The sequence below is a fragment of the Microcaecilia unicolor genome, chromosome 2 (assembly GCF_901765095.1).
Source record: "Microcaecilia unicolor chromosome 2, aMicUni1.1, whole genome shotgun sequence".
In the NCBI taxonomy this organism is placed as follows: domain Eukaryota; kingdom Metazoa; phylum Chordata; class Amphibia; order Gymnophiona; family Siphonopidae; genus Microcaecilia; species Microcaecilia unicolor.
The window spans coordinates 351037758-351062656 of NC_044032.1; the positions used below are offsets into that span (position 1 = coordinate 351037758).

General features: G+C 39.8%; 1 protein-coding gene across 1 annotated transcript in view; it reads right to left on the minus strand.

The window, feature by feature from the left end:
• GAK (cyclin G associated kinase) overlaps positions 1-24899 on the minus strand; it is a 398389-nt gene that overhangs the window by 135634 nt on the left and 237856 nt on the right. Inside the window, exons 18-19 of the mRNA XM_030194468.1 lie at positions 21877-21956; positions 6236-6429 (exon numbers count right to left, since the gene is read on the minus strand). Of these exons, the coding sequence (XP_030050328.1) occupies positions 6236-6429; positions 21877-21956 (274 nt within the window). The remainder of the gene's footprint in view (positions 1-6235; positions 6430-21876; positions 21957-24899) is intronic.

Below are 24899 nucleotides of genomic sequence, written 5' to 3' on the forward strand. Positions count from 1 at the left end.
CATTCAAAGGGCCGGAGCCCTTAGCACAGTAGGAGAGTGTCCTAATCCTGGGGACACGGAAGTCGTAATGCCTAAAGGCATGTTTGGGGTAAAGTATGTAAGAGGGGTTAAAGAAGGGGTGGGGGTGGGAGGAGAGGGGGAGGGAGGGTTGGGTAGGTACAAGGAGAATGGACAAGGGGGGGGGAAGAAGGATGGGACGAATGTGGATGAATGGGATGCATGAATGTTGGGGACGGATGAGGAGTGGCAGGAATGGAGAGAATGAGAAGGAATGCTGGGAGGAAAGCTCGGGAGGTGGAGGCTGGGACATCTCTCGAGTGATTAAAAGTTGGAAGCGGAAAGTGAAAGGTCAAACTATTACTGAGAGGTGTCAGAAATAAGGGTGGTAACATGGAATGTTGGGGGTATACATTCCCCAATAAAGAGACAAAAAATCTTAAAAGTTTTAAATGACCAGAAAACAACAATAGCCTTCTTACAAGAAACACACTTAACGCGAGAAGAGCATGAAAAATTGAAGCGTTGGTGGGTGGGTGAAATCATGGAGGCCCCAGCAGTAGATGGGAAAGGTGGGGTGATAATCCTGATATGCAAGGGATTGCATGTGAAAGTTAAGAAACTAGTCAAGGACGAGAGAGGGCGGTATGTCCTGGTGGCTCTAGAAATAGAGAGACAGCCATTATTGCTATGTAACATATACGCGCCTAATAACTTTGAGAAATCATTTTACAGGCAGCTGTTGCGTAGAGTGCAGGATATGGGAGAGGGTCCTATCATAATGGGGGGAGATTTTAACGAGGTGCGAGAGCCAAGATTAGACAGATCTAATCCGACTGGACGAGAGCTGTCCAGGAGCCAGAGGGGCTTGGGGATGCTGGAGGAGGCCCTGGAGATAGTGGATGTATGGAGAACCCTAAATCCGTTAGAACGAGATTACACACACTTGTCCAGGGCTCACTCCACGCTGTCACGCATTGACTACATAATGATCGCGCGGGAGCTGTTAACACAAGTTATGGGGACTAGGATTGGGCCAATAGTGGTTTCCGACCATGCTTGGGTCTCAGTAGACTTGAGGCTGGGAAGAGAATCACAGGGAACCTTCTCATGGCGATTTCCTGCTTACCTGTACAAGGATAGTAAATTTCAATCGCAACTACTGCAAAGGTGGGAACAATATCAGAAAGAGAATGAAGTACATAGGGAAGATCCAGTCCTCTTCTGGGAGGCCGCTAAAGCGGTCCTCCGAGGGGAAATAATAGCCTATAATAGTTTCCAGAAGAGGGCGCGAAGGCGGGAGGTGCTAAGATGGGAACAAAAGGTGGTGTCACTGAGGAGACAATATGGACATACTCAGACGATAGAAATGCGGGCCCGGTTGTTAGAGGCGCAGCAGACCCTTAATGAGTTATTGCAACAACAGGCCCAGAAATCAGCAATATATTATAAATATCAACTGTATAAATTTGCTAATAAGGGGGGGAAATTCTTGGCAAACTTAATAAATAAGCAAGTGGGCTCCAGGAAAGTGATCTCTTTGGTAAATAGGCAAAAAGAATTGAAACATAAAGATAACGAAATAGCAGAGATCTTTAAGCAATTTTATGAAGAGTTATATAAACCACAAGCCGAGATAGTGAAACCTAGTGCAGCATATCTTGGGAGTATTGATGTGCCAAAAGTGCATGCTGATGATCTAAAGATTTTGAATGATGCAATAACAGAAGATGAAGTAGATTGGGTTTTAAAGCAAAGCCCACTTGGTAAGGCACCGGGCCCTGATGGGCTCTGTAATGAATTTTACAAAATACTCCGACCGGAAATTGGACAAATAATTTCAGAGGTATTTAATTTGGTGATTGCGCGTAGACAAATGCCCAACCACTTGAATCAGGCTAATATAACAGTCATTTTGAAACCGGGCAAACAAGCACACCTACCAGAGTCATACAGGCCTATATCCCTGCTGAACGCAGAAACAAAATTTATAGCAAAGATATTGGCGAATCGACTGGCTCGGTTTTTGCCGGATATGCTGGAGGAATCACAAGTAGGCTTTGTGAAAGGCCGGAAAGTAGTTAAAAATCTGAGAAGGATAATTGGGGCATTGGAGAGAGTGAAGAGTGAGGGCACGCAGGCCATGTTAATTAGCTTCGATGCCGAAAAGGCCTTTGACAGAGTGGACTGGGGCTTCATGTTTACGACGTTAGAGGCTTATGGCATAAAGGGGTTCTTTGTGCAGGCAATAGAGACGTTATATAAAGATCCCCGGGCGAGAGTCAATGTGAATGGGCTGTGTTCAGAATGGTTTAATATAGGTAGGGGAACAAGGCAGGGCTGCCCGCTTTCGCCACTTCTATTCGTGTTGACTCTGGACCCACTACTACGAGAGATAGGAAACAATGTAGATATCAAGGGAGTACGAATTCAAGATCAGGAATTCAAAACTGCAGCCTTTGCAGATGATTTACTGGTGTTGCTTACGGAGCCCCGGAGATCACTGGAAAGGTTGATGGAGAGCCTTCAGGAATATGGAGACTTCTCGGGGTTCAAGTTGAACCTAGAGAAGTCGGAGGCCTTAGCACATGAGGGAATAGGACAAGAGATATGGAATCAGACAAAGTTACGCCAGGCAAACACGGCATTCAAATATTTGGGGATCAGTATGCCAATGGACCCAACACAACTATATAAAGCCAATGTCCCAGGCTTGATTAGAGAAACTAAGACACAACTGGAAAAATGGATGTCTTTACCGCTGTCGTTGATGGGCAGGATACATCTGTATCGAATGATTATATTCCCAAAATGGCTATATATGATACAGATTTTGCCAATTAAACTGTTGATTAAAGATCTGAGGATTTTGCAGAGGCACGTAGCACGATTTTGCTGGGCGGGGAAAAAACCAAAAATGAGGTGGCGACATGTATATGGGACACAGGTTGGAGGCGGGTTGGGCATGCCTGATATGAAGGACTATAATCATGCTTGTTTGATAAGGCATGTGAAAGACTGGGTCTTGGGCACATCCACATATACCGATTTGAAGTGGGAGCAAGCATATTTTAGACCATGGTCCCTGAACTGTTTGTTACACTTGGGGGGGAAGGGGCTGCCACCTCTGGTGAAAAATAGTGTGTTGCTGCGGCCTTTGAGACAAATTTGGAGGGTGTTGCTGGGCCACTGGGGACAAGATCCGGAGACTAGTGTGCTATTATCCATAACTGGCAACGCAGAGTTCCCAGCGGGAAGAGAAAACCGAGTATTTAGGGACCTGGAGAGACAGGGGGTGACACTGTTAGAGAATTTTCTTCAGACGGATGGATCATTGCTGTCTTATGAAGAATTCGAAAGGAAATGTGCGGGAGGTCCGATGACCAGGCTGGCATACTTACAGTTGGCACATTATCATAGGGGATTGCCCCGGTCTGCACTCGCATTGGAGTTTGGGGGGAAAGTTCGGGAATTCCTAAGAGGGGATGCAGTGGGGCAAACTTCCATATCTTGGTTTCATAAAGCACTGGGAGAATTCAAACCTAAAAGGAATATAGGTGAAGTAGTGAGGAGATGGGAGCAAGAGATGGGGGGCACAATAGCAGAAGGGAAGGTGGTGGCTGCGCTTAAAGGGTTAACAGGGGTAGTACATAGTGCGGAGTTACAGGAGTGCCATTTTCTATCAATACATAGGGCATATTTCTCGGGCAAGCAAGCATGGCATGCAGGGGTGGAGGGGGCAGATAGATGCCAAAAGTGCGGAGAGGGCATGCCCTCCTTGGCACATGGGATGTGGCAGTGTCGACCCATTTGGAGGTTCTGGACGGCTCTCGCTCGGTTTGTTTCAGGGACTTTGGGATATAGGGTACAACTCACATTTGAACGGATAATGTTTAGCTCAGCATTGGTGTGGGCAACAGGGACGAGGGAAGAGAAGATATTCCTAAGTAAATCCTGCATTCTGGGGAAAAAATGCATATTGAATCATTGGCTGATGGACATACCGCCCTCATACTGGTATTGGAGGAATAAACTACACGCGCTTATGCTCTGGGAGGCAAAAGGTGCTCGATATACGCCAAAACGGAGGCAAAGGTTTATTAAAACATGGAAAGCATATTTAAATGTTATAGCTCCTAAAGTTAGAAGCCAGGTATTGAATGAGTTGGGATGAATGTGGAATGAATGGAGGGGAAGGGGTGGGGGGTAATGCTCAAGGGGTATGATGGGGGGGGGGGAGAGATTGCGATGGGCTGCCAAAAGGAGCATTATAATGAAAGCATAGTTATGAAACAATATGAACCCATCATTGGCCTTAAATGTGAACATTGGTCTATTACAAATGTCAATGCTATAGACAGCCTCCTTCTATTTAAGTATTTTAGTAATAATACAAAGAAAGAAAAATTAATAAAAAAAGGAATAAAATAAAACAATGTACACAAAATGGGGGTAGATTGTCCTTACCTGAACATTGTTGTCATTACATTTGGAATATGACTGTACATGTAAGAAAGATGTACCAAAAGACTCAAAAAAGCAATCGACTTGAAATAACAGCCCAGTGCTGTAGACAATCAGTTGCCCTTTAAAGGACCCCAAATCTTGAAGTTAAAGGTTGTATGGTAACTGTGGTTTCATCAAAGAAAAAGTATTGAACCTAATATAAAGCACAGTAGGAAGGGGGGGGGGGGGGGGGGGGGTAAAAATGTTAAAAGTTTGATGACTGTAAGCAGTAATGTATATTTGTTGTGTTACTACTGTGAATGCTGCATTATTGTACTTACATCACTATGTTTAAGTGGCTTTGTATTTCTTGACTTGTCATCAATAAAAACCGTTGAAATATAAAAGAATAATAGCTTGGGCCTATAGTGGGGGCAACTTAAGTTGGTTGAGAGCATATAACACACAACCTTATCATTCCAGTGACATGGAAACATAGAAACATGATGGCAGATAAGGGCCGAATGGCCCACCCAGTCTGCCCATCCTCAGTAACTGCTAGCTCCTCCTTTTCCTAAGGAATCCCACGTGCCTGTCCCACACTTTCTTAAATTCCGACACAGTCCTCGTCTCTATGACCTCCACTGGGAGGCCATTCCATGCACCCACCATCCTTTCTGTGACAGAGTGTTTTCTTAGATTCCTCCTAAGTCTATTTCCACTTAACTTCATCCTATGCCCTCTCATTCTAGAGGTTTCCTTCATTTGAAAATGGCTCACCTCCTGTATGTTAACACTACTGAGGTATTTAAACATCTCTATCATATCTCCTCTCTCCCACCTCTCTTCCAGCATATACATGTTGAGGTTCATAAGCCTGTCCCTATATGACTTATGACAGAGACCACTAACAAATTTTGTAGCCGCCCTCTGGACCGACTCCATCCTGTTAATATCTTTGTGATATATTTTATATCTTCCAAATGGTATAGTCTGTGACTTACTGAACAGCATATCATCGAATAGATCTATGTAGAACCATAGACTCTAGAGTCTTCTATCTGGACAGCATTACCAGTCTAACTGCTCATCAACAGAGAGAATAGCCTGTGATGTTACTGAAAAGGGGAATGCAGTTCTCATGGTTGATATGAGCTTGGAGTGGTAGGGTTCATCTTGTAGGCAAACACTCTCCTATTGCCTTGTGAACTATCTGTTATACAGAGGAAATATCTGGCGGGGCAAGACAATAGTCTATTGGGAAAGTCAAAGGGAACAGAAAAGCACCTGAAGGAGTAAAACAAACATAATGGCAACAGACGTGTTTTGTCTAGTTGCTTGGCAAGTTTTCAAAGCTGTTAATTTGGGAAGTTATTTTGATTGGTGCTGCTGGAGGTTACCTGTCTGTGTGACATCACTGAAGCTGCTTGCTATTAGAGAACAGCAGAAGTAAATATCTGCGGGTATCATTCCCTTGGGCAGTTTTCAAAGATAAGGTAGGCTCATACATTCTCCTTAATAAATGGTGCAAAAGCTGTGTGTGAAATTGCCAAACTTTGCACCTATCTGCAGACTTTTGAAAAATTTTCTTACTAATACAGAAAGAGATCATGTTTCTATCTACAAGGGGGAAAACAATGAATGCAAAATAATTCTAGCCTCTTTTTTTGTCTATAAAACACTGACTTTCTATTTCTTTTGTATTAAGCAATAGGATCAACTATGAGCCAATACTGCCCCAAAGTAAGCATCTGAAAACACCAGATGTGAAATGTTCCATTATTTCTTTTACCAAATTTAGATAAAATTTCTTGCTGTTCCTCCCGGTTGGAGAAAAGGATCTTGGGGTTCAATCCTTTCAAATTCACATTTTCCCACGGTGGACTTTCATGACTGAGTTTGTCTCGTGGTTCCACTTCCACCTCCAGATTCACTTGAAATAAGTCAGGATACTTTTCTCCAATATCACAGGCATCCAAATCATATCTAAAAACAGTTTATTAGAATTAAAAAGTATAATTCAAAACAGCAGGTTATCATATTTCTAATTTCTTATAAAAAGAACTAGTTACTTTTAGCTGCCAAAGGCAGAGAAAAAAGAAGCAATTTTTCAATTAAAATAAATAGATTAATGACTAAAACTAAGCCCACCCACTGGTACTCAGCAGAACCCTGAAACTCCCTTTCTGGCACGCCTTTCATCCCTTATTCCCAAGTGTGCAGCTGCTAGAATGATCTTCCAATCAAAATTTATCCTTGCATCGTACTCACTACAGTTCTAGCTTTCAGGCCCTTTCATAGAACCATTTACCTACATTGACTTACAAAAGTCTGAAAACCTTAGAATATTTTTCATATTCTGTTGTCTAAGACATACAATTCAAAATGCGTTACAGCAGGAGTTTGTTTCACTGACCTACACAATACACTCTACACTTTTAGAGCAATTTTATAATAAGATACCCATGTGAAGTCCAAAAAGTGCTTAATTTATAAAAGGCACCAGATTAATGAATCCTTAATGAGAACTATATTGTTTGCCTCTGTGGTGTAACAACTGAACTTTACTGTATACAGCACCAACCTCTTCATAGGTAAACCAGTGTGAATTTACTAAACTCTTTTTAACAACGTTATGCATAAGGGGGATAGTCCTTGGTAAAGTTTTTAAAAGTGAAACATGCATTTCTGATAATGAGTTCCTAACCAGCATCTTTTTCAGATGATCTTAAAAGATAAGTAAAATAAAATAAATAATTATAAAAGTTATTTTTGAAAATTTGTATGTTGTTGAAGAGTTTAGTAAATTCACACTGGTTTGCTGATGAAAAGATTGGTGTTGTAAATCTCACTGTATACAGCAAAGTTCAGTTGAATTACACTACTGAGGAAAACAGTATAGTTCTCATTAAGAATTTATTCATCTGGTGGAGTTTGATAACATGTCCAGTTGACTATTTGCTAGACCACTTTATTGGAGCCTAAATTCTGGTAATTTATAAAGGCAATTGTATAAAGGCCTGACTTAAACAGGCCTTTAGATCCAGCTCCAATAGTGCACAAATGCAAAATGTACAAATTTACAACTACTTTGAAGATTTAAATTTATGCACATACTTTAGGCATGTACGTATTTTATTTAAAAAATACATATATATGTCACAATGCTGCTTCCATTCTATCAAACTACATCCCCAGGAATGCCACACCAATGTTTATACAACTTTCTGTGACTACAACTCCAACACAAACCCTATAGGCCTAATTTTCCAACCATGCTGCTGCTCCTGGCCCTTCCTACAGCATTACAGCCAATGCTGTTGTCATCTCCTGCTGCTGACATCCCCCCATCTTTCATAGAGCCTATGCAGACCAAATTACAGCAGTGACTCAACAGGAAGTGCAGGTTGATAAGGTTTTTTGTTCCTGGAACACCCAGGTTGTGAGCCCAAATTCATGTTTTGTGACCCTGTATGGGGTCAAGACCCACAGTCTGGGAAACCCTGACCTATTTGCATAAATGTTGTATTAGCAAAACATGAAAAGGAAAGGGGCTCCCTCAGTGAAATAGTGGGTGGAAAGAAGGGGTGTTTGATGGAAAAACTGACAGCAGACTTTTACAGGATAAACCACTGCAGGAACTAGAAATATTCTGGAAGGGGGTGAATGGTGAGAGGTTGGGCTGAGAAGGGGGAAGCAGGTTATCATGGAGAATCTTCCACTCACTTTCTACCTTGAATTGTATTAAGCGGACTTTGACAAGTCATTTTGGGGGAGATGTTCATAATTTCTTTTACCTGGGTTTGAAATGTTTTGTATAATATGACATAATCATGTAAGCAAAGTATGGCGTGCTGGTGTTATACACAAACTTAGATTAATAAAAATTGAAAGATAAAAAAAAAAGAGTGGGTGCACACTTTCTGTGCCTGTATATGGTTGTGCAATTTATAAAAGCTCTTTGTCGTGTGCAAAACAGATCTTACAAATGGAAAAGGCTGTATAACATTACCTCCTTAATATGAAACTACAGAAATATATAAAAAGTAATGAAGACTATAAAAATAGTTGACAGAATAGGTCTTCTCACCCTTTGCCACAGAAATTTCAAAAGTAACTCTGTTTTCAAGAACTGCCTATCAAGGCCCATGGATTAGACCTTTCCTGTGTTCAGCCACAGTTAAGTTGAGCTGATTGTAATAGTTCTGGATGAAGAGTCAAGCTGTTTCTTTTGTATTAAGTGAATATGAAGCAGAATTCTACATATACTGAATACAGAGCTGTCCAAAGAACTCAAGAGACAAAGCCATAATGATGTGAAGCCCCCCCCCCCCCCCAACACACATTCCTAATTTTCCTATTATTGCATATCCAATGTAATCTAAACACTCAAAGACTGCTGCATGTGTGTCACACTGAATGGTTTCTTATCTTTAAACAAAATGTAACATAAGACAAAGGGAACCTGAGTAAACACAACAATTTTTAAATGACTTAATTATCTCAAAACTCATATCATCCATGTGAAAAAGTAACTGCACCCTTAGTTATTCAATCAGCCAACTGACCGACCAAATGGGATTGAGAATTGACTGCAGCCAGCCCTGTTGAACCTATACCTCACTAAATACTCAACCTTATCATGAGAGTGAAGTCATCATCACAAAGTTTCTACAAAAACACTATGCCATGATCAAAGGAAATTCCAGAAGAGATGAGAAAAAAAGTTGTTGGAATATATCAGTCTGGAAAGAGTTACAAATTTCCAAAGCTCTGGGACTCCACCAAAGTACAGTGAGAGCCATTATCTCCAAATGGAGAATACTTGGAACAGTGGTGAATCTTCCCAGGAGAGGCCAGCCAGGAAAAATTATTCCACGGATGCAATGACAACTCATCCAGGAAGTCACAAAACATCCCAGAGGAACACACAAAGAACTGCAGGCCTCTCTAGCCTCAGCTAAAGTCAGCAATTATAACTCCATTATAAGAACAAGAAATGGGATTCATGGGAGAGTAGCAAGACAAACTGCTGCTATCTAAGAGCTTATCTCACATTTGAAAACACACATCTGGAGTCTTCCCAACATAGGAGCCAACTTTTCAAAATGATTGGGAGTGCTCAAACTCAGCATACATTCTCCCTTTTCCATCCCACCCACAACCCATCAATACCACAGTCATATCCCTTCCAGCCCAGCCTGGCCTATACACACTACTTACGCTCGGGGAGGATGATTGTTTTAGTTTTTGTGAAAAAGGACCATGATGTTCATCTCTATTTCTCTTTCAGTTTGAGACCCGACTATAGGTTTTCTTTTACAAACTTTTTCAGACCATGGCATCACATACAGATAAAACTCCCTGTGCTACCCCATATCCCTTCATAATAATAAGAGCATAAGTATTGACCTGCTGCAGTAGTCTTCATTAATTTTAAAGTCAGGACCACTTTGGATCTGAATGAGCTGAAGGAGAGCCTTCAAAAATCCTCCTGTGAAAATGTTGACTAATGTAGGTCAATGATATCCATCCCCACCACGTCACCTTCAAACTTTTCATTGGGGATATCCTCAAGGAGCAGAGCATTTCCAAATGCATTTTCTATGTCTACTGAGAAATGCCTTGTCCTTCGCAGATAGTGACAGAACCCCCCCCCCCCCCCCCCCGAAAAGATTATGGGGACCACCTCAACGGTCTCCAGGGGCTTTCATTGGCCCCTGGGCCTCACACTGAAAAATACTGCCCTACTGGGAAAGACTGGAGGTCCCTCAAACCCAGTATTTTTTTTTCCCAACAATGGCCAATCCAGGTCACAAATACCTGGCAGGATCCCAAAAGTGTAAAATAAACTTTCATGCTGTATATCATAGTATACACAATTTTAACAACCCAACACTTAAGATATTTTCACAAACTTTCATAAAGAAATATGGGGAAGCTCTTAAGTCATATAGAAGCTTCGGCAGCAACTCTTTTCACACAAGCACATAGCCCTGTGGCTTGCCAATGTCACCATCGGCTTCTATATACCATGATTTCTTTATAATTTTTCACCATTTATGAGTTTATCACAAAAAACATATTTTAAATTATTTCGATAAATGTATTCATAAAACTTATCTTAGAAAGCTATAACTTGTGCCATGGGCCATGTTTCGCCAAGCTGCGTCAGGGTGGAAAGTCTTTATCTAAGGATCTCCTCTGCTGCAATGGCATCTTAGTTCACCCATTTTTTCACATTAAGACTCCTAAAGCAGGCCTTGTGTCAAGTCTTTTACCAATAAATATTTTCTCAACTTAAGATTGTCTCTCTTATCTCTGTAACCTGTGGTCCATCATCCACTTTTTCCTGTTGCCTGTGCATTCTCGTGGGACCATACAGTTCTCTGATTCTGCAGATTTCTTCTGAAGACATCTTTAAGAATTGGGTTGTTAAAATTGTGTTTGGTTGTCCCCGCTGAGTTGAAAAATACTGCTGTTTGGACTATTTAACTCTGATTTAACACAGTATAAAAGCAGCAGATTTTCCCCAAGTTCACCTTAATAATGATTTATGGGCTTTTCTTTTAGGAACTCATCCAAATCTTTGTTAAACCCTTCTAAGCTAACTGCTTTTACCACATTCTCTGGCAACAAATTCCAGAGTTTAATTATATGTTGATTGACAAAATATTTAAATTTACTACTTAGTAGCTTCACTGCATGCCCCCTAGTCCTTATATTTTTGGACAGGGTAAACAAGCAATTCACACCCACCTGTTCCACTTCACTCAGCATTTTATAGACCTCTGTCAAATTTCCCTTCAGCAGTCTATTCTCCAAGTTTATTTATTCTGGTGACCCTAGGGCTGGAGGAGAATACCAGGTATTCCCCACCCTTGATCCAGTCCAGCTAGCACAGACATCTTCATTTTTGTGTCTATAGTTTGCCTTATATTCTCTGTCTCTGCTTATTCTTGGTCTTCTCTTATGCTTCCTCTCTGCCTTCATGATCTTTGTGTTTTATTAATTCTTTTCTTGTTTTCTTATTTCTTTCATTTCTCTTTACTCTTTAAAGATTCTACATAACCAGTCTTTCTATTCTCACCTCACTTCTTTCTAGTGTCATGCCACTTCTTTCCCTTGCCACCCTTCAAGTCTTTCCTCCATCATGACCTCTTTCCTCTTTTCCTAAACCCACAATGATGCATTCCATCTCTTTCAGCATCTCTGCCGTTTGTATTCCCTCTGCCTGTTCTTCTTCCTCTCCTCCAAATCAGGTCTCCTTCTCCCATCAAGCTGAGTTCCTCTCACCCTCACAACCTGTTTCTTCTCCACTCAAGCAGCTACACTCCCACTTGCTATCCCCACCACTCAGCCTCTCTTCCCTTTAGAGCAGAGGTGTCCAACCTCAGCACTCACCTAGTTGGGTTTTCAGGATTTCCACAATTCTAAACATATTGTGGCAACACATGTGAAATTGTCATGTTTGGTCTTATTTCAGTGTCTATCTATTGCTCTTCCCTTCCCCACTATCAGCTGGAAGCAGGGAGTGCCTCTATCCTTGGTTACTGCAGACAAGGAGGTTTAATAGAAGATGAAGTGGTGTCAGAACACTGAAACCAATTAGGTCAATCTAACTTTCCCCTTCCCAGCGCAGCTCTCATCCCCGTTCACTCAAAACAAAGCAAGCAAACCTATGAGCTGCTGTATCCACCTGGTCGTTCTTTATTGTTGGTAGCATTTTAAATTAATCTCACTTATATTTTTAAACATGCCAGGTTGTGCAGCAAACGGATGTACACAGAGGAAGTATAATAAAAGAATAACTTTTCATAGGTAGAGTAGTAATTTGTTATAAATCTTAATCAGTGGTCAGTTGGAGAGGCTGGTTACAGGGCCACCCTAGCACATGTTATATTTGTGCAGAGATTTTTTTTCTCTTAGTAATGGGCCACTAAAACAGACATCATATTATGAGAATCAGGTGCTCAACATTCAAAGTTTCTATCTATTTATTTAAGACATTCATATCACACATTTAACATGTAATAGGTTGAAACCAGGGTGTATTTGAAAGCTTTTTTTTCCCTATGACTAGATCAAAAGAGAAAAATGGTTTGTGGGAACTTGCTCCTTCTGTTTTGAAGAATGCAGTGATATATTATAAAAATGCACTTAATATTGTTTATTACTATTATTTACTACTGGTTGATATACAGTAGAAGTTAACCAAGCCAACTTCATGCTTTGTAATATAATTTTTAATATCATTTTCTCTGTTATTACACAAATACAAATAAAATTATAATGTTAATTATACAACAATGTCTGCCTCTTATGGTAGCTAGGATAACCTGGTCCTGGAGTTACCCAAGGCAGTCAGGATATTGACAATGAATATTCATGAGAGAGATTTGCATATAGTGGAGGCAGTGCTTGTTATGAAATGCTTTGAGTCCCACTGTTCTTTACATCTGCTGTTATTTTGGCTGGTGGAAACAGTCAGGTGGGCTTATAGGGAGGGAGGAGAATATGGGCTCTTGGGGTATGTTCTCTGTAAAAGATTTTATTTTGCCATGTTGGATGGTTTAATGTTTTTTCTTGTTCTGTATGATGCTTATGTTTTGCTTTTAATCAAGATGATTAAAACATAAAAAATAAGTTTTGGATGTTACTGAATTCTATTATTCTGTCTCACTGTATTTCCTGTTTGGTCACAGTATAAGCCATCACAAGAACAAAATATAAGAAAACCAATGGACTGCATTAGGGGCTTATAGCCCATTTAGTTATGTTTCAACAAATGAAAGATCTGTTTGACAGAAAATATTTTTTATTATTTTGACTTACAAACCACTTGTCTCTGAAACATGCTCAAACAACAGAATAAAAGGGGAAAGGGTGGGGTCCACACTGACCACAAAAGAGAAGCAAGCATAAGACAAAGGGGTGGAAGACGAATCAAGTCCAAATGAGCAGCACAACCAAAGGGTAAGAGCGTTATTTGGTTGTGCTGGTCATTTGGACTTGGATTGGCTTCTACCCCCCTTTGTTGTGATTCCATGTGCCCCAATGAAAGGTGAGTTTAATTCTACTTTCATTTAATTTCAATATATTCTATCATCTTTATAACAACAGGCTTTCCAAGGCAGATTACAACATTTAAAATGAACCCATCAGGAAACAGGATAGCCTCACTGAAATTTGGCCATCTGTATTGTACACAGTGTATTTATTTAGTTTTTAGTGTAGAAAAATGAGCACAAAATACAGAGTTTAAAATTGCTATTTCTACCAGCTTTAATAATTTTTAAAGCTGTTTTAGTGATTTCATGATATTTATATCTACAAATGGGAAGCTTTCAAATAAATTAAAAAGCTGTCCAATAAGTAAAAAACAAACAAACCAAAACTTTTGTCCTCCACCTTTTAAGGTACTGCCTATCCAACTGAAGCAGCTTTAGACTTGTTACAGATGGACCAACAATAAAAAACACAACAGTGTGGATGAAGCAGCTCATAGGTTTGCTTGCTTTGTTTTGAGTGAACGGGGATGGCGGCTGCACTGGGAAGGGGAAACTTAGATTGTCCTAATTGGCTTCCTTGCTTAGAATGGACTAGATAGGCTCACTTCCACTCCTGTTTATTAAACCTCGATGACTGCAGCTCCCTCCTCCCCCTGAAGCCCATTAGTCAGACACAGCCAGCCAACAGGCTGCAAAACAGTATTCTTCCTCCTGTAGACCAATGGTCCGATATTCCAGCTAATAGGCTACGGGGGAGGTGGGCGCAGTAATTGGCATACGGAAACACTTCTTTCCTACCTTCCTTTACTGTGTTACAGCATGGAAATTTCTGCTCCAAGACTCACTGCACTCAAAGAACTGAAGCCTATGATCCCCAAGCCTATTCAGATAGCTATACGGATAGACAAGTCAAAAGTAGAACTTTTTGGACAACACAAGTCCCATTACATCAAGCATAAAGCAAATCAGCATTCTACAGTAAGAACATCATACTTATAAGCCAAACATAGTAGTGATAGTGTGGGAATGCTCTGCTGCATCAGAACCTGGAAAACCTGTCTTTAATGAAAGAACCATGTGCCAGAAAATTTTTAAGAATGTCTTATCTGCCCTTGAGCTCAATTGGGTTATGCAGCAAGTCAATGATTCAAAACACAAAGGCAAGTCTACTTCTAAAAGGCTGAGAAGAAACAAAATTAAAGTTCTGGAGTGGCCTACTGATTTGAACTTGTGAGAAATGTGTAAATATATTGCTTTTTCACTTAACATAATTGCAAAGATAAAATATATAGTTTAGGCCCTAACTATATTTGTGTAGGCCCTGTCTAACAGAGATCATCATATTATAGCTTTCGGAATTACTAACAAAAGAACTCTGTTAGTTTAAAGAGAAGTGTGCAAATTGATAAGGACCGCTAAGACGGGGGGGGGGGGGGGGGGGGGGGGGGGGGGGGGGGGGGGAAGGAGCGGCCCAGGCCTCTGAGATGCATGAAATTATCAAGGACGGGCCTTAGAGATGGAATAAAAATGTAGCTAGGCATGATACCATGAAACCATAATACTGAGGGTTTTTTTTTTTTTTTTTAAATCAGTCCCATAATTAAACTCCCTAATCTCTTATTTGTCCTGTTGCCTTTCTTGAATAGATGTACGCTCTGTTGAGCAGGGATGGCATCTTACACGTTTGTGAACAGTGCTGCATAACAGCACTGCTTAGATGCTTTTTTTTTCACTAGAAACTTCCCTTTTCCTCCTTTGATTGACCCACCCCTTGTAGAACAATGGTCTGACCATTTCCTACTTTTGCTTCACTGTTTTACAGCAGCTTCCTCTGTGAATCTTCCCTTTGTTAACTCACAGCTTTCTCGCAATTATAAAACTTTAAAGAGCTCTTCTCTCAGAAGTGCTTTTCCCTTATGTTGCAATCATCTAAGCTTCCTCTCAAAGAAAAGGTTTTTTTTTTTTGCACTGTCTAGAACAAATGTTAGATGACCTTGCTCCTCTGCACCCAATATATCAGCGCTCACTTCCACACCAGCCACGATTCTCATCTGACCTCAAGACTTATAAAAGATCTGTATGGAAAGTAGGAAGAGCTTGGAGAAAATATGGTTCTCGTCAATCATTACAACACTATCGACAAATACAAGAAGAATATAAGAAAAAATTAGTAGCTGCTAAGCTATCTTATCTCCAAAAGAATCTTGAATAATGGCAATTACACAAGAACAGCTTTTGCAGGAAGTTGAAAAACTGTGTTCTTCCAGACCACCTTTTACTTATTCCCTCTCTCCAGATGAGTACTCACTTTCTTTCAAATAAGTTGGTCTCTCTACAAGACCCCTACCTTACTAACACTCCCCATGATTTCCCGTCACTATCCCCTTTGTCCACTCCCCCACCCACTTCTCCTGTTGGGAGCAGCGTATTTTCCTCATTTTCTCCCTTATCCTCCAAAGGGTTTCAAAAATTGTTTTCCTCAGTTCATCCTTCCGGTTCTCTTTTTGATAGTGCTCCAGCTCATTTGGTGAAACACCAAATTCCTATGTTGTCTCCAATACTATTACAGATCATAAATATGAGTTTGATGCTAGGTTCAGTTCCCTCTCATTGGAAACAATATGCCCTTTGTCCTTTAACCAAAACAAACAAAAAAAAAGAACCTGGCTTAGACGCCACACTTTGTTCTAATTATCACCCTATTGCAAATCTTCCTTATCTCGAAATTATGTGAAAAAGCAGTCCTTTCACAAGTACTCAATTTTTGGAAGCTCTAATAACTCCTTTCATTCATTTCAATCAAGTTTTTCTGAAGGCCACAGCACAGAATCTGCTCATTTCAATGCTCAATGATATTAGTTGCCATCTTGAAGCTGGTCAGGAAGAGTTACTGATCCAGCTTGGTCTCACCTCTGCTTTTGACTTGGTGAATCATAATCGTCTTCTTACTGCCTAAAGGAAACAGGTATTCGAGGGTCTTGCAACAAACTGGTTCCACTCTTATTTTTCTCAGTGTCCATTTGTAATTGTTCTAGATACATCTCACTGTAGCCCACTTCCACTCTGCTGTGGTACATCTAAGGGTTCTGTGCCTTCTCCTATTTTAATATATTCATTGCTCTTTTGCCATCCTTATACAATTTTTTTGATCTTCGAGTCTATCTTTATGCAGATGACATACAATTGTTGGTGGTCCATGATCAATGGGATAGTACTTTTCTGTCTACTTTGAATTCTAAGCTCTCCTATTTCTTCATGGATTCTTGACCACAAACTATTTCTTAACACTGAGAAGACTGAGGGTCTCTGGTTTTCTCAATCACGCTCTACTGCTCCACTACAAGTTCAGTTTAATCAGACCAATATACCTATCAGGGAGAACACTCTTTCATTAGGGATTCTTAATGATAATACTTTATCTTTTAATCCCCATATCTCCAGGATGGTTTAGAAATGTTTTCTTTCTCACTGTAAAATCAGAACCCTTAAACCACTCCTGGAACCCCCTGCTTTGAAAATTCTCATTTACTCACTGTAACGCTATATAGCGAAGATACTTATCTATAAGCAAGTATTCTCTGAGGACAGCAGGCCATTCATTCTCACATGTGGGTGACATCATTCACGTCGCCCAGTGTGGAGCTTAAACAAGCTAGTATAGCTTTAAGTACACACGCAGCATCCCCACCACATGATCTGTAAAACGTTAGTATTTGGATTAATATTGTTCTGCTATTTCACATTCCCCTTCCCATTTTGGGTCTTGATGTTGTCTTCTCATCTCTCATTGTGTTTTTATGATGTTTTTTTAGGGTCACTCGGTTCCCTGAAATTTAGCAGTGCATGAAGTCTACTATGTTTTGATCCTTTTACATCCTGAAGCAGCCTTGTGGTGAAACCAGCTGGTGGGATTTTTACAGTTGGAACATGCTGAATAAAGAAATCACTTTTAAGGTTACTAGTAATAAGATGCATTGCATACAGCCTGAACAGTTTGTTCTGGGAGGCTCTTTAATGACTCTGAGGTCACCACCCATTAAATCCTATGATTGGGGTTCTGTGCTTTTTCCTCCCATTTAACTTTTTAATGTCCTTCTCTATGCAATGTTCTTAAGAGTTAAGTAGTTTAAATTTGCTAGTGACATATTTGTGCAGAGAAGTGAATTGGTGTGATTATTATTCTTTTCTGTTCTCTAATATTGCGTTTACTATATAGTATGGAAGATTTGCAACATGTATGCTGAGTTTGGATTTTTTTTTTAAAGGTTTTTGCATTATTTCAGAATGTGCCTGGTAACAGAGAAATCTGAATTGCTATTGCTCAGATGACAGAATCAGAATATTTTTTTGTATGGTGACTTCCTTGGAGAAATGGCTGTATGGTTTACCTGACATGTTTCTATTTTTCAAAATCCCAAATGAATCTCATGTACAAGCCAGTTTCACAATTGCAAGTGAAACTGGTATACTGCATGAGGCACTGAGAGGAACCCAAATTATAGCTACATCATGCAAGGTTCCACGTTAGGAGTCACGGACCAAGAAAGTGATCTAGGTGTTGTCGATGATATGTTGAAACCCTCTGCTCAGTGTGGTGCTGTGGCTAAGAAAACAAATAGAATGTTAGGTATTATTAGGAAAGGAATGGAAAACAAAACCAAGGACGTTATAATGCCTTTGTATCGCACCATGGTGCGACCGCATCTCGAATATTGTGTTCAATTCTGGTAGCCGCATCTCAAAAAAGATATAGTGGAATTAGAAAAGGTGCAGAGAAGGGCAACAAAAATGATAAAGGGGATGGGACGACTTCCCTATGAGGAAAGGCTGAAGTGGCTAGGGCTCTTCAGCTTGGAGAAAAGGTGGCTGCGGGGAGATATGATAGAGGTCTATAAAATAATGAGCGGAGTTAAACTGGTAGATGTGAAGCGTCTGTTTACGCTTTCCAAAAATACTAGGACTAGGGGGGGCATGCGATGAAGCTACAATGTAGTAAATTTACGTTTAACAATTTTTTATTGATGGTACAATACATATAACATTTCAAAATCTTCATGTACAGTCCTTCTAGTCAAAAGAACATAGACTGGTCTATAACTAAAAATACCATTCTCCATCAACTGTTATTTAACATAATCTCCCCTCCCCCCCTTATTCTAAAACAATACCCTGATACAACAACCAGAACCGTGCAAAACAATACTACAATGTAGTAAATTTAAAACTAATCGGAGAAAATGTTTCTTCACTTAATGTGTAATTAAACTCTGGAATTCGTTGCCAGAGAATGTGGTAAAGGCGGTTAGCTTATCACAGTTTTAAAAAGGTTTGGATGGCTTCCTAAAGGAAAAGTCCATAGACCATTATTAAATTGGATTTGGGGAAAATCCACTATTTCTGGGATAAGCAGTATAAAATATTTTGTACTTTTTTGAGATCTTGCTAGGTATTTGTGACCTGGATTGGCAACTGTTGGAAACAGGATGCTGGGCTTGATGGACCTTTGGTCTGTCCCAGTATGGCAATACTTATGTACTTACCTTTTAAATTGTAAATAAAAATAAGTAATGGCTACTGCAGTGGCCTGAGAACTGGGGGAACCAATTTTGAATCCCACTGCAGTGCCTTATGACTCTGGGCAAGTCATTTTGTACCTGGGGCAGTGGAGGGTTAAGTATCTGTACATAATATGTAAACCGCTTTTGCTTGTAGCCACAGAAAAGCAGTATATCAAATTCCATGCCCTTTCCCTTCCTCTCCTAAGAAATAATGGCAGTGATGCATACCTTATACTTAATTGTCACAGTGCACTCTACAGAATCAGAAAGTGTCTGTTGATATTTTTATTTAATTTTCATGTACACAAAAACGTATTTCTAGGGATGGGCTATCTGTTTGCTGATAGTAGTGTGCACGCCTTACAAAGAATATGCATTATGCACAAAGAGGATACACTCTTCTCCAAAAGGGAGCACTAAGTGCACATTATCAGAAAAAGAATGCACACTCTATGAAGAGTGCACCCTCTTCTGCAAAAAGTGCATATTCTTGATTAAATTTGTTCTAGACCAGAAAAAAACCCGAGGAAGAGATGAAAATTTTCTGACTGCCCATCCCTAATTATTTCCTGTCAAGTGCTGCATGAAATACATTTTGAAATGCTAATATAAATTTTTAAAAAATCTTTTAAAAGGGTCAAAATCTGTCAAGTCAAATATAGGAAGGTAAAAGTAACTTTTTTTTAAAGTTACATAGTTTTGGGAAAACTTTATAAAAGACTTGGCATGTAGAGCATTTTACATACTTAAACAGGCTGTTATAAAAATACTCAGGTTTCTATATAGATAAAAAGTAGGTGGACAGAAACATAGCACCTGCTTTTTACATAATTATATAACTGTGCACAAGTGTAAATACAAAACACATGGATAAAGCTATTCCAAGGGTCCCTCTATTCACTTACCATAATGGTGTATTGATAATTCATATAAGGAATGTTTTCAGAGAACCCTGTATTTCTCTATTGGGAGTTTTTGCCTTGGTTTATGATTATTACTGACATTAGATATTTCTACTACCAATCAAAGGAAATATCAAACAGCCTGCACCCCACAGCTGATGTCTACTGGAATTTGTTAATAAACTAGAAGCAGAGTAAATTTTATTTTTAATTCCATACATAGTAATCCCTTTGTAAACATATTCCAAAGTAAGAAATTCCTTCATCTATTAAAAGGCATAAAGTATAATCCTCATCACTGCCCACTCTATCTTTAAGAACTCTCATGCAGGTCAGATTTTCAGGATATCCACAATGAATATATGAGCTAGCTAACACTCAGTGAAATTCACTGGAGAAGCCTGTTGACTCCCCTTGGCTCCAAAGATACAAATAAGTCATCACCTTATGGACCGATACATTATCTTGGTCCTAAACATTTACCTCCCATTTTTTCTTAGACTACATGAGCCTAGAATCCCAGCACAAACAAGTTCAGTACACTCACTCTCTATCCACCACTCATTATCTCATCACTCTCTCAACATTCTACATGTTACCTATTTGCTTCACAGGACCCAGAACCTAAACAGAAGGTGAGCTTATGCCTCTTCCTGCCTTTATATTGCTGACTGTCTCTGCCTTATAAGGATACCAACAGACTGGTCCCTTCATAGATACCTTAACTGGTTCTTTTAGAAGGCTTCCACACTACACACACTGAACTCCCAATCTTCTCTATCCTCATACAGGCCTTTCATGGAGCTCAGAGTGCCTTGTGCACTGTTGGCCACTGTTGTTTAACTTTGGCTAGTCTTATTGCAAATGAACATATTTGCCTGCCTTGTTCTTGGACTGCCTCTGCTTGTCTTCAATTTGCTCTCTGCCCAGTACCTCCCCTATCTCCTCCTCTGCCTGTCGTCCAGCATCCATGCCCTCCTCTTTAGGAATTCTGAGCTTCGAGGCCTGGCATCTTCTGCACACCAGAGGGCTCAACCCAGAAGAAAAAGGGAGCTGATACAAATGAAGGTGCATGTTGCTGGTGCTCGAATGGATCCAGCTATAACACTAAGCTGTTCCCACCACACAACACATGCCCAATATCCCATCTTGCTCTTAACATACACTTTTACTCTCTCAACCTCCCACCCTGTCATCACTGTTCTTCTTTGCCTGAACTACACCGCCTCTTCCTACACCATCCTTTATCAGTGTCTCAACCTTTTATCTTCCTGAGCCATATTGTGTTAAGCAGCGACTCTCACTCAAGCTGGCAGAAATCTGTAGATGCTTTCCTCTTGGCTAATCCAGTGCTTCTTCCTCTTTCCCTCTTCCCTTCAGCACTGCATGCCAGCAACTTACTGACTGCTCCATTGTCTCCTCCTCCCTTCCCATATATAGGAGATTTTGACCCATTTTGACTCTCGTTTTCTCTTCCTTCCCTATACGAGAGTTTAGAGCACAATCAGATATCAGCCAGAGAGGGTATGCATTGTATTCCACAGGGGGTCCCAGCCTTTCCTACAAGAATCAGCGGGGGAGTATAGAGGCACAGAATGCCATAGCTGGGACTAGCTACTCTCTGGATTTGCTGGGACCCCCTACTTTTGACCACATCCATGCTGAGAGGGGATACAAATAGGGGTACCTCATGAAGGCACGTAACATCCTCCCAATCTGCACTATTCTAAGGAGGCAGTGATAGACCAACTGCTTTTCTATATACAGATGAGATTTAGTTGTATACAAATGCATCTTATACATATTTATTGTGGATATCCTGAAAACTCAAGTAGTGACTGACTTAAACAGTACACACTCATGACACTGCATTTCAATAGCTGTCTCTTAGTAAGCTAATGTTGAAATATTATATTAAAGAAAAAGTTCATGAACTGAAGATTTAAAGATATATGAACATACTTTGCAAATTTCACAGTGGTAGCATTACGAGGAACAAATCCTGTGTGGAACTGAAGCTGGAACATCTTCATTGACGCCATCTGCAAATAAAATACAATAAAAAAAATACTGTTACCAATAAATGAACTGCTAATTGTGATAACCCATTTCATTCCTTTGTAAAAAAAAAAAAACACAAGCATTCACTTATTCTCCCAGAGGAAATTCTCTTAGAGATCTAAAGGGTTCCTTGAAGCATGCTGAAAATGTCATAAAGCTCAGCAGCAAAATTATGCTGAGAAATTCAGGTAATATAAGCATCTTATCAGTAAGATTCCTCTTTTTCTGGACAAGGTCTGATGGAGAATCCTAACCAGTAGGACAGACACTGGACAAAATGTCATCCAAGGCAAAAGCTACTTTCAGAGTCACAATTCTTCTCTTAACTGGCGAGTACAAACTGACTCAAAAAGGTAGTGTGTACCCTCTCTCTCCACCCCAGCTTGGCAACCAAGGCAGATCCCCTACTTTGTGATGGTCCTACTAACAGGTGGTACAGACATTAAATATACTATTTGGTGCTGAGATGCGCTCTGTTGTTACTGTTGAGAAGGTGACTTTGCCAGCAGATGAGGAGGAAGTGAGCAGCACTGCTGAGACCTACTGCATATGGAAAGAGTAGGTGCTTCTGTTTTGAAGAACACATTGTTTGCAAGTACTGCAGCAATCATAGTTGTGTTCATAGGTTTTCTACAAGGGGAGAGTGATGCTCTGACTCCAGTGTTTCCTTGTGATGAATCACTGATGTTTGGTGCTGCTCATAAAAGATTACTGCTACTGTTCAACAACAGTTCCACCTGTATGCTTGTGAAGATTTTTTTTCCTTACTTTTAACCTGTTTCTTGCTGTTGCAGATAAGTATTTGGCCTACGATGCCATATGACAGACAAGAAGATTCAGCTAGCAGCTGTTGACAGCCCTGCAAATACAGGAGCGATCTAGAGCTCAGAAGTAAAGCAACCAAGTACACTTGAGATGCATAGTCCTAGAGTACAGAGAATATTAACAATTGTTTAACTGAAATGGCTACATGGTTAAACTCTCATCGATTGAAGTTAAATCCAGAAAAATGTAGGGCTATGTGGGTTATAGGCAGATCACTGACTCACCACTACTGTTTGTTATTTAGATCACTCACTGACCCTATCATCTTATTTTTAAGGATTACTTTTGATTCCCAACTCACTTTTAAAACTCAAGTTTCTATAACAGTGAAGGGACTATTTTTTTTTTTTTTTTGCGATGTGGAATATTAAAGACATCAAGCCATTTTTAATACACAAGGCTCTTTTGACCCTCATGTCTTCTTTAGTGATTAATCTCATAACAAACCAGAGTACTTTAGAGAATATGAGGGGATTGACCTCAAAGAATAAAATATTTATAAGTGAAGGAGAGGTTCTCAGAGTGGTAACTCACCCAAGCTAAGCAGTACTCAAAAGTAAATTCTGCTTCTAAGGGTGAACAATCTCGATCATTGAACATCTCCAGAGAACATTTTTTGAATAGGACGTGAGCAAACTAAACCAGTCCTCTCATTTAAATCGTGAACAACCCATAACCTAAGGGAAAAATTTAAATTTTAAGGTCCATCCTATCACATTCTCAATCAACCTCATGCACACTACTCACCTATCTCTACTTTCATATATCATCAGTTCTAGGAATATATATACTACTCTAGACTCTCTACTGGTCTATGGAATGTGGGGGAGAGCCTGAAGCTATTCTTAAATCTTATTTGTTTTAAATGTTATCAAAGCTATTTGTGGACGTTTATATCAAATATCTACCTGCTTGTACACATATACGATATTCATAACATTTCACACGTAGATATAAATGTAAATGTAAGTCTTAACTTATCTCTATGCAGGCAACAACCCTCCATATTTAATCCCATAAATATTCACTGGTATAATCTTACAATTTACTCCCTCAAGCTGTAGTATTTGCACTTTGCCGGTGCCCAACATTCAAAATCAACATTACATCGTGTTACTTTGCTTAACCATGTAATAGAAAAAGGTGCACTTAACTTAATCTCGCCGGGTGTGTGCACCGCACCCAACGAATTCCATCTCTCAGCGTTGCAGCTTTCCAATGTCTCAGAATCTCAGTATATCAGAGTTTCTCAATGTCCAAACTTTTTTGCCAGAGTCATAACGAGTTCTACTCTGCAGGGTTTTGATGGATCTTCCTAAGGAACTCAATGTTGTATTCTAAGAATTTGCAAAGAAAAGAAAAGCACCCCTGTTCTAACAGTGCACAGCTCACTAAGAGCAAAGGGTTCTTAAGCTCCCAAGGCAGGAAATGATGTCATGATGTACCAACTACGTATAGCCTTCACTGGAATTATGTGCCAAAACAGCTCTATAAAGAAAGTATGTCCATTATCTACTACTGATTGCTCATTAATATTCTTTATTTTGATTTTTTATTTTGTATCAGAATAGCATTTGTTGTAATATGCTTTGGGATTTAGGAAATTACATCTGATGATTCTTTATAGAGCTGTGAAATGTTATGACTATTGTATATGTGTACAAGCAGGTAGATATTTGATATAAACATCCACAAATAGCTTTGATAACATTTAAAACAAGTAAGATTTAAGGATAGCTTCAGGCTCTCCCCCATGTTCCACAGGAAAGTAGAGATAGGTGAGTAGTGTGCATGAGGTTGACTGAGAATGTGATAGGTTGGACGTTAAAATTTAAATATTTCCCTTAGGTTATGGGCTGTTCACGATTTAAATGACAGAACTGGTTTAGTTTGCTCACGTCCTATTCAAAAAATGTTCTCTGGAGACGTTCAATGATCGAGAAACTTGTCCACCCTTAGAAGCAGAATTTACTTTTGAGTACTGCTTCGCTTGGTTGAGTTACCAACTCTGAGAACCTCTCCTTCACTTATAAATATTTTATTCTTTGAGGTCAATCCCCTCATATTCTCTAAAGTACACTGGTTCGTTTTGAGATTTA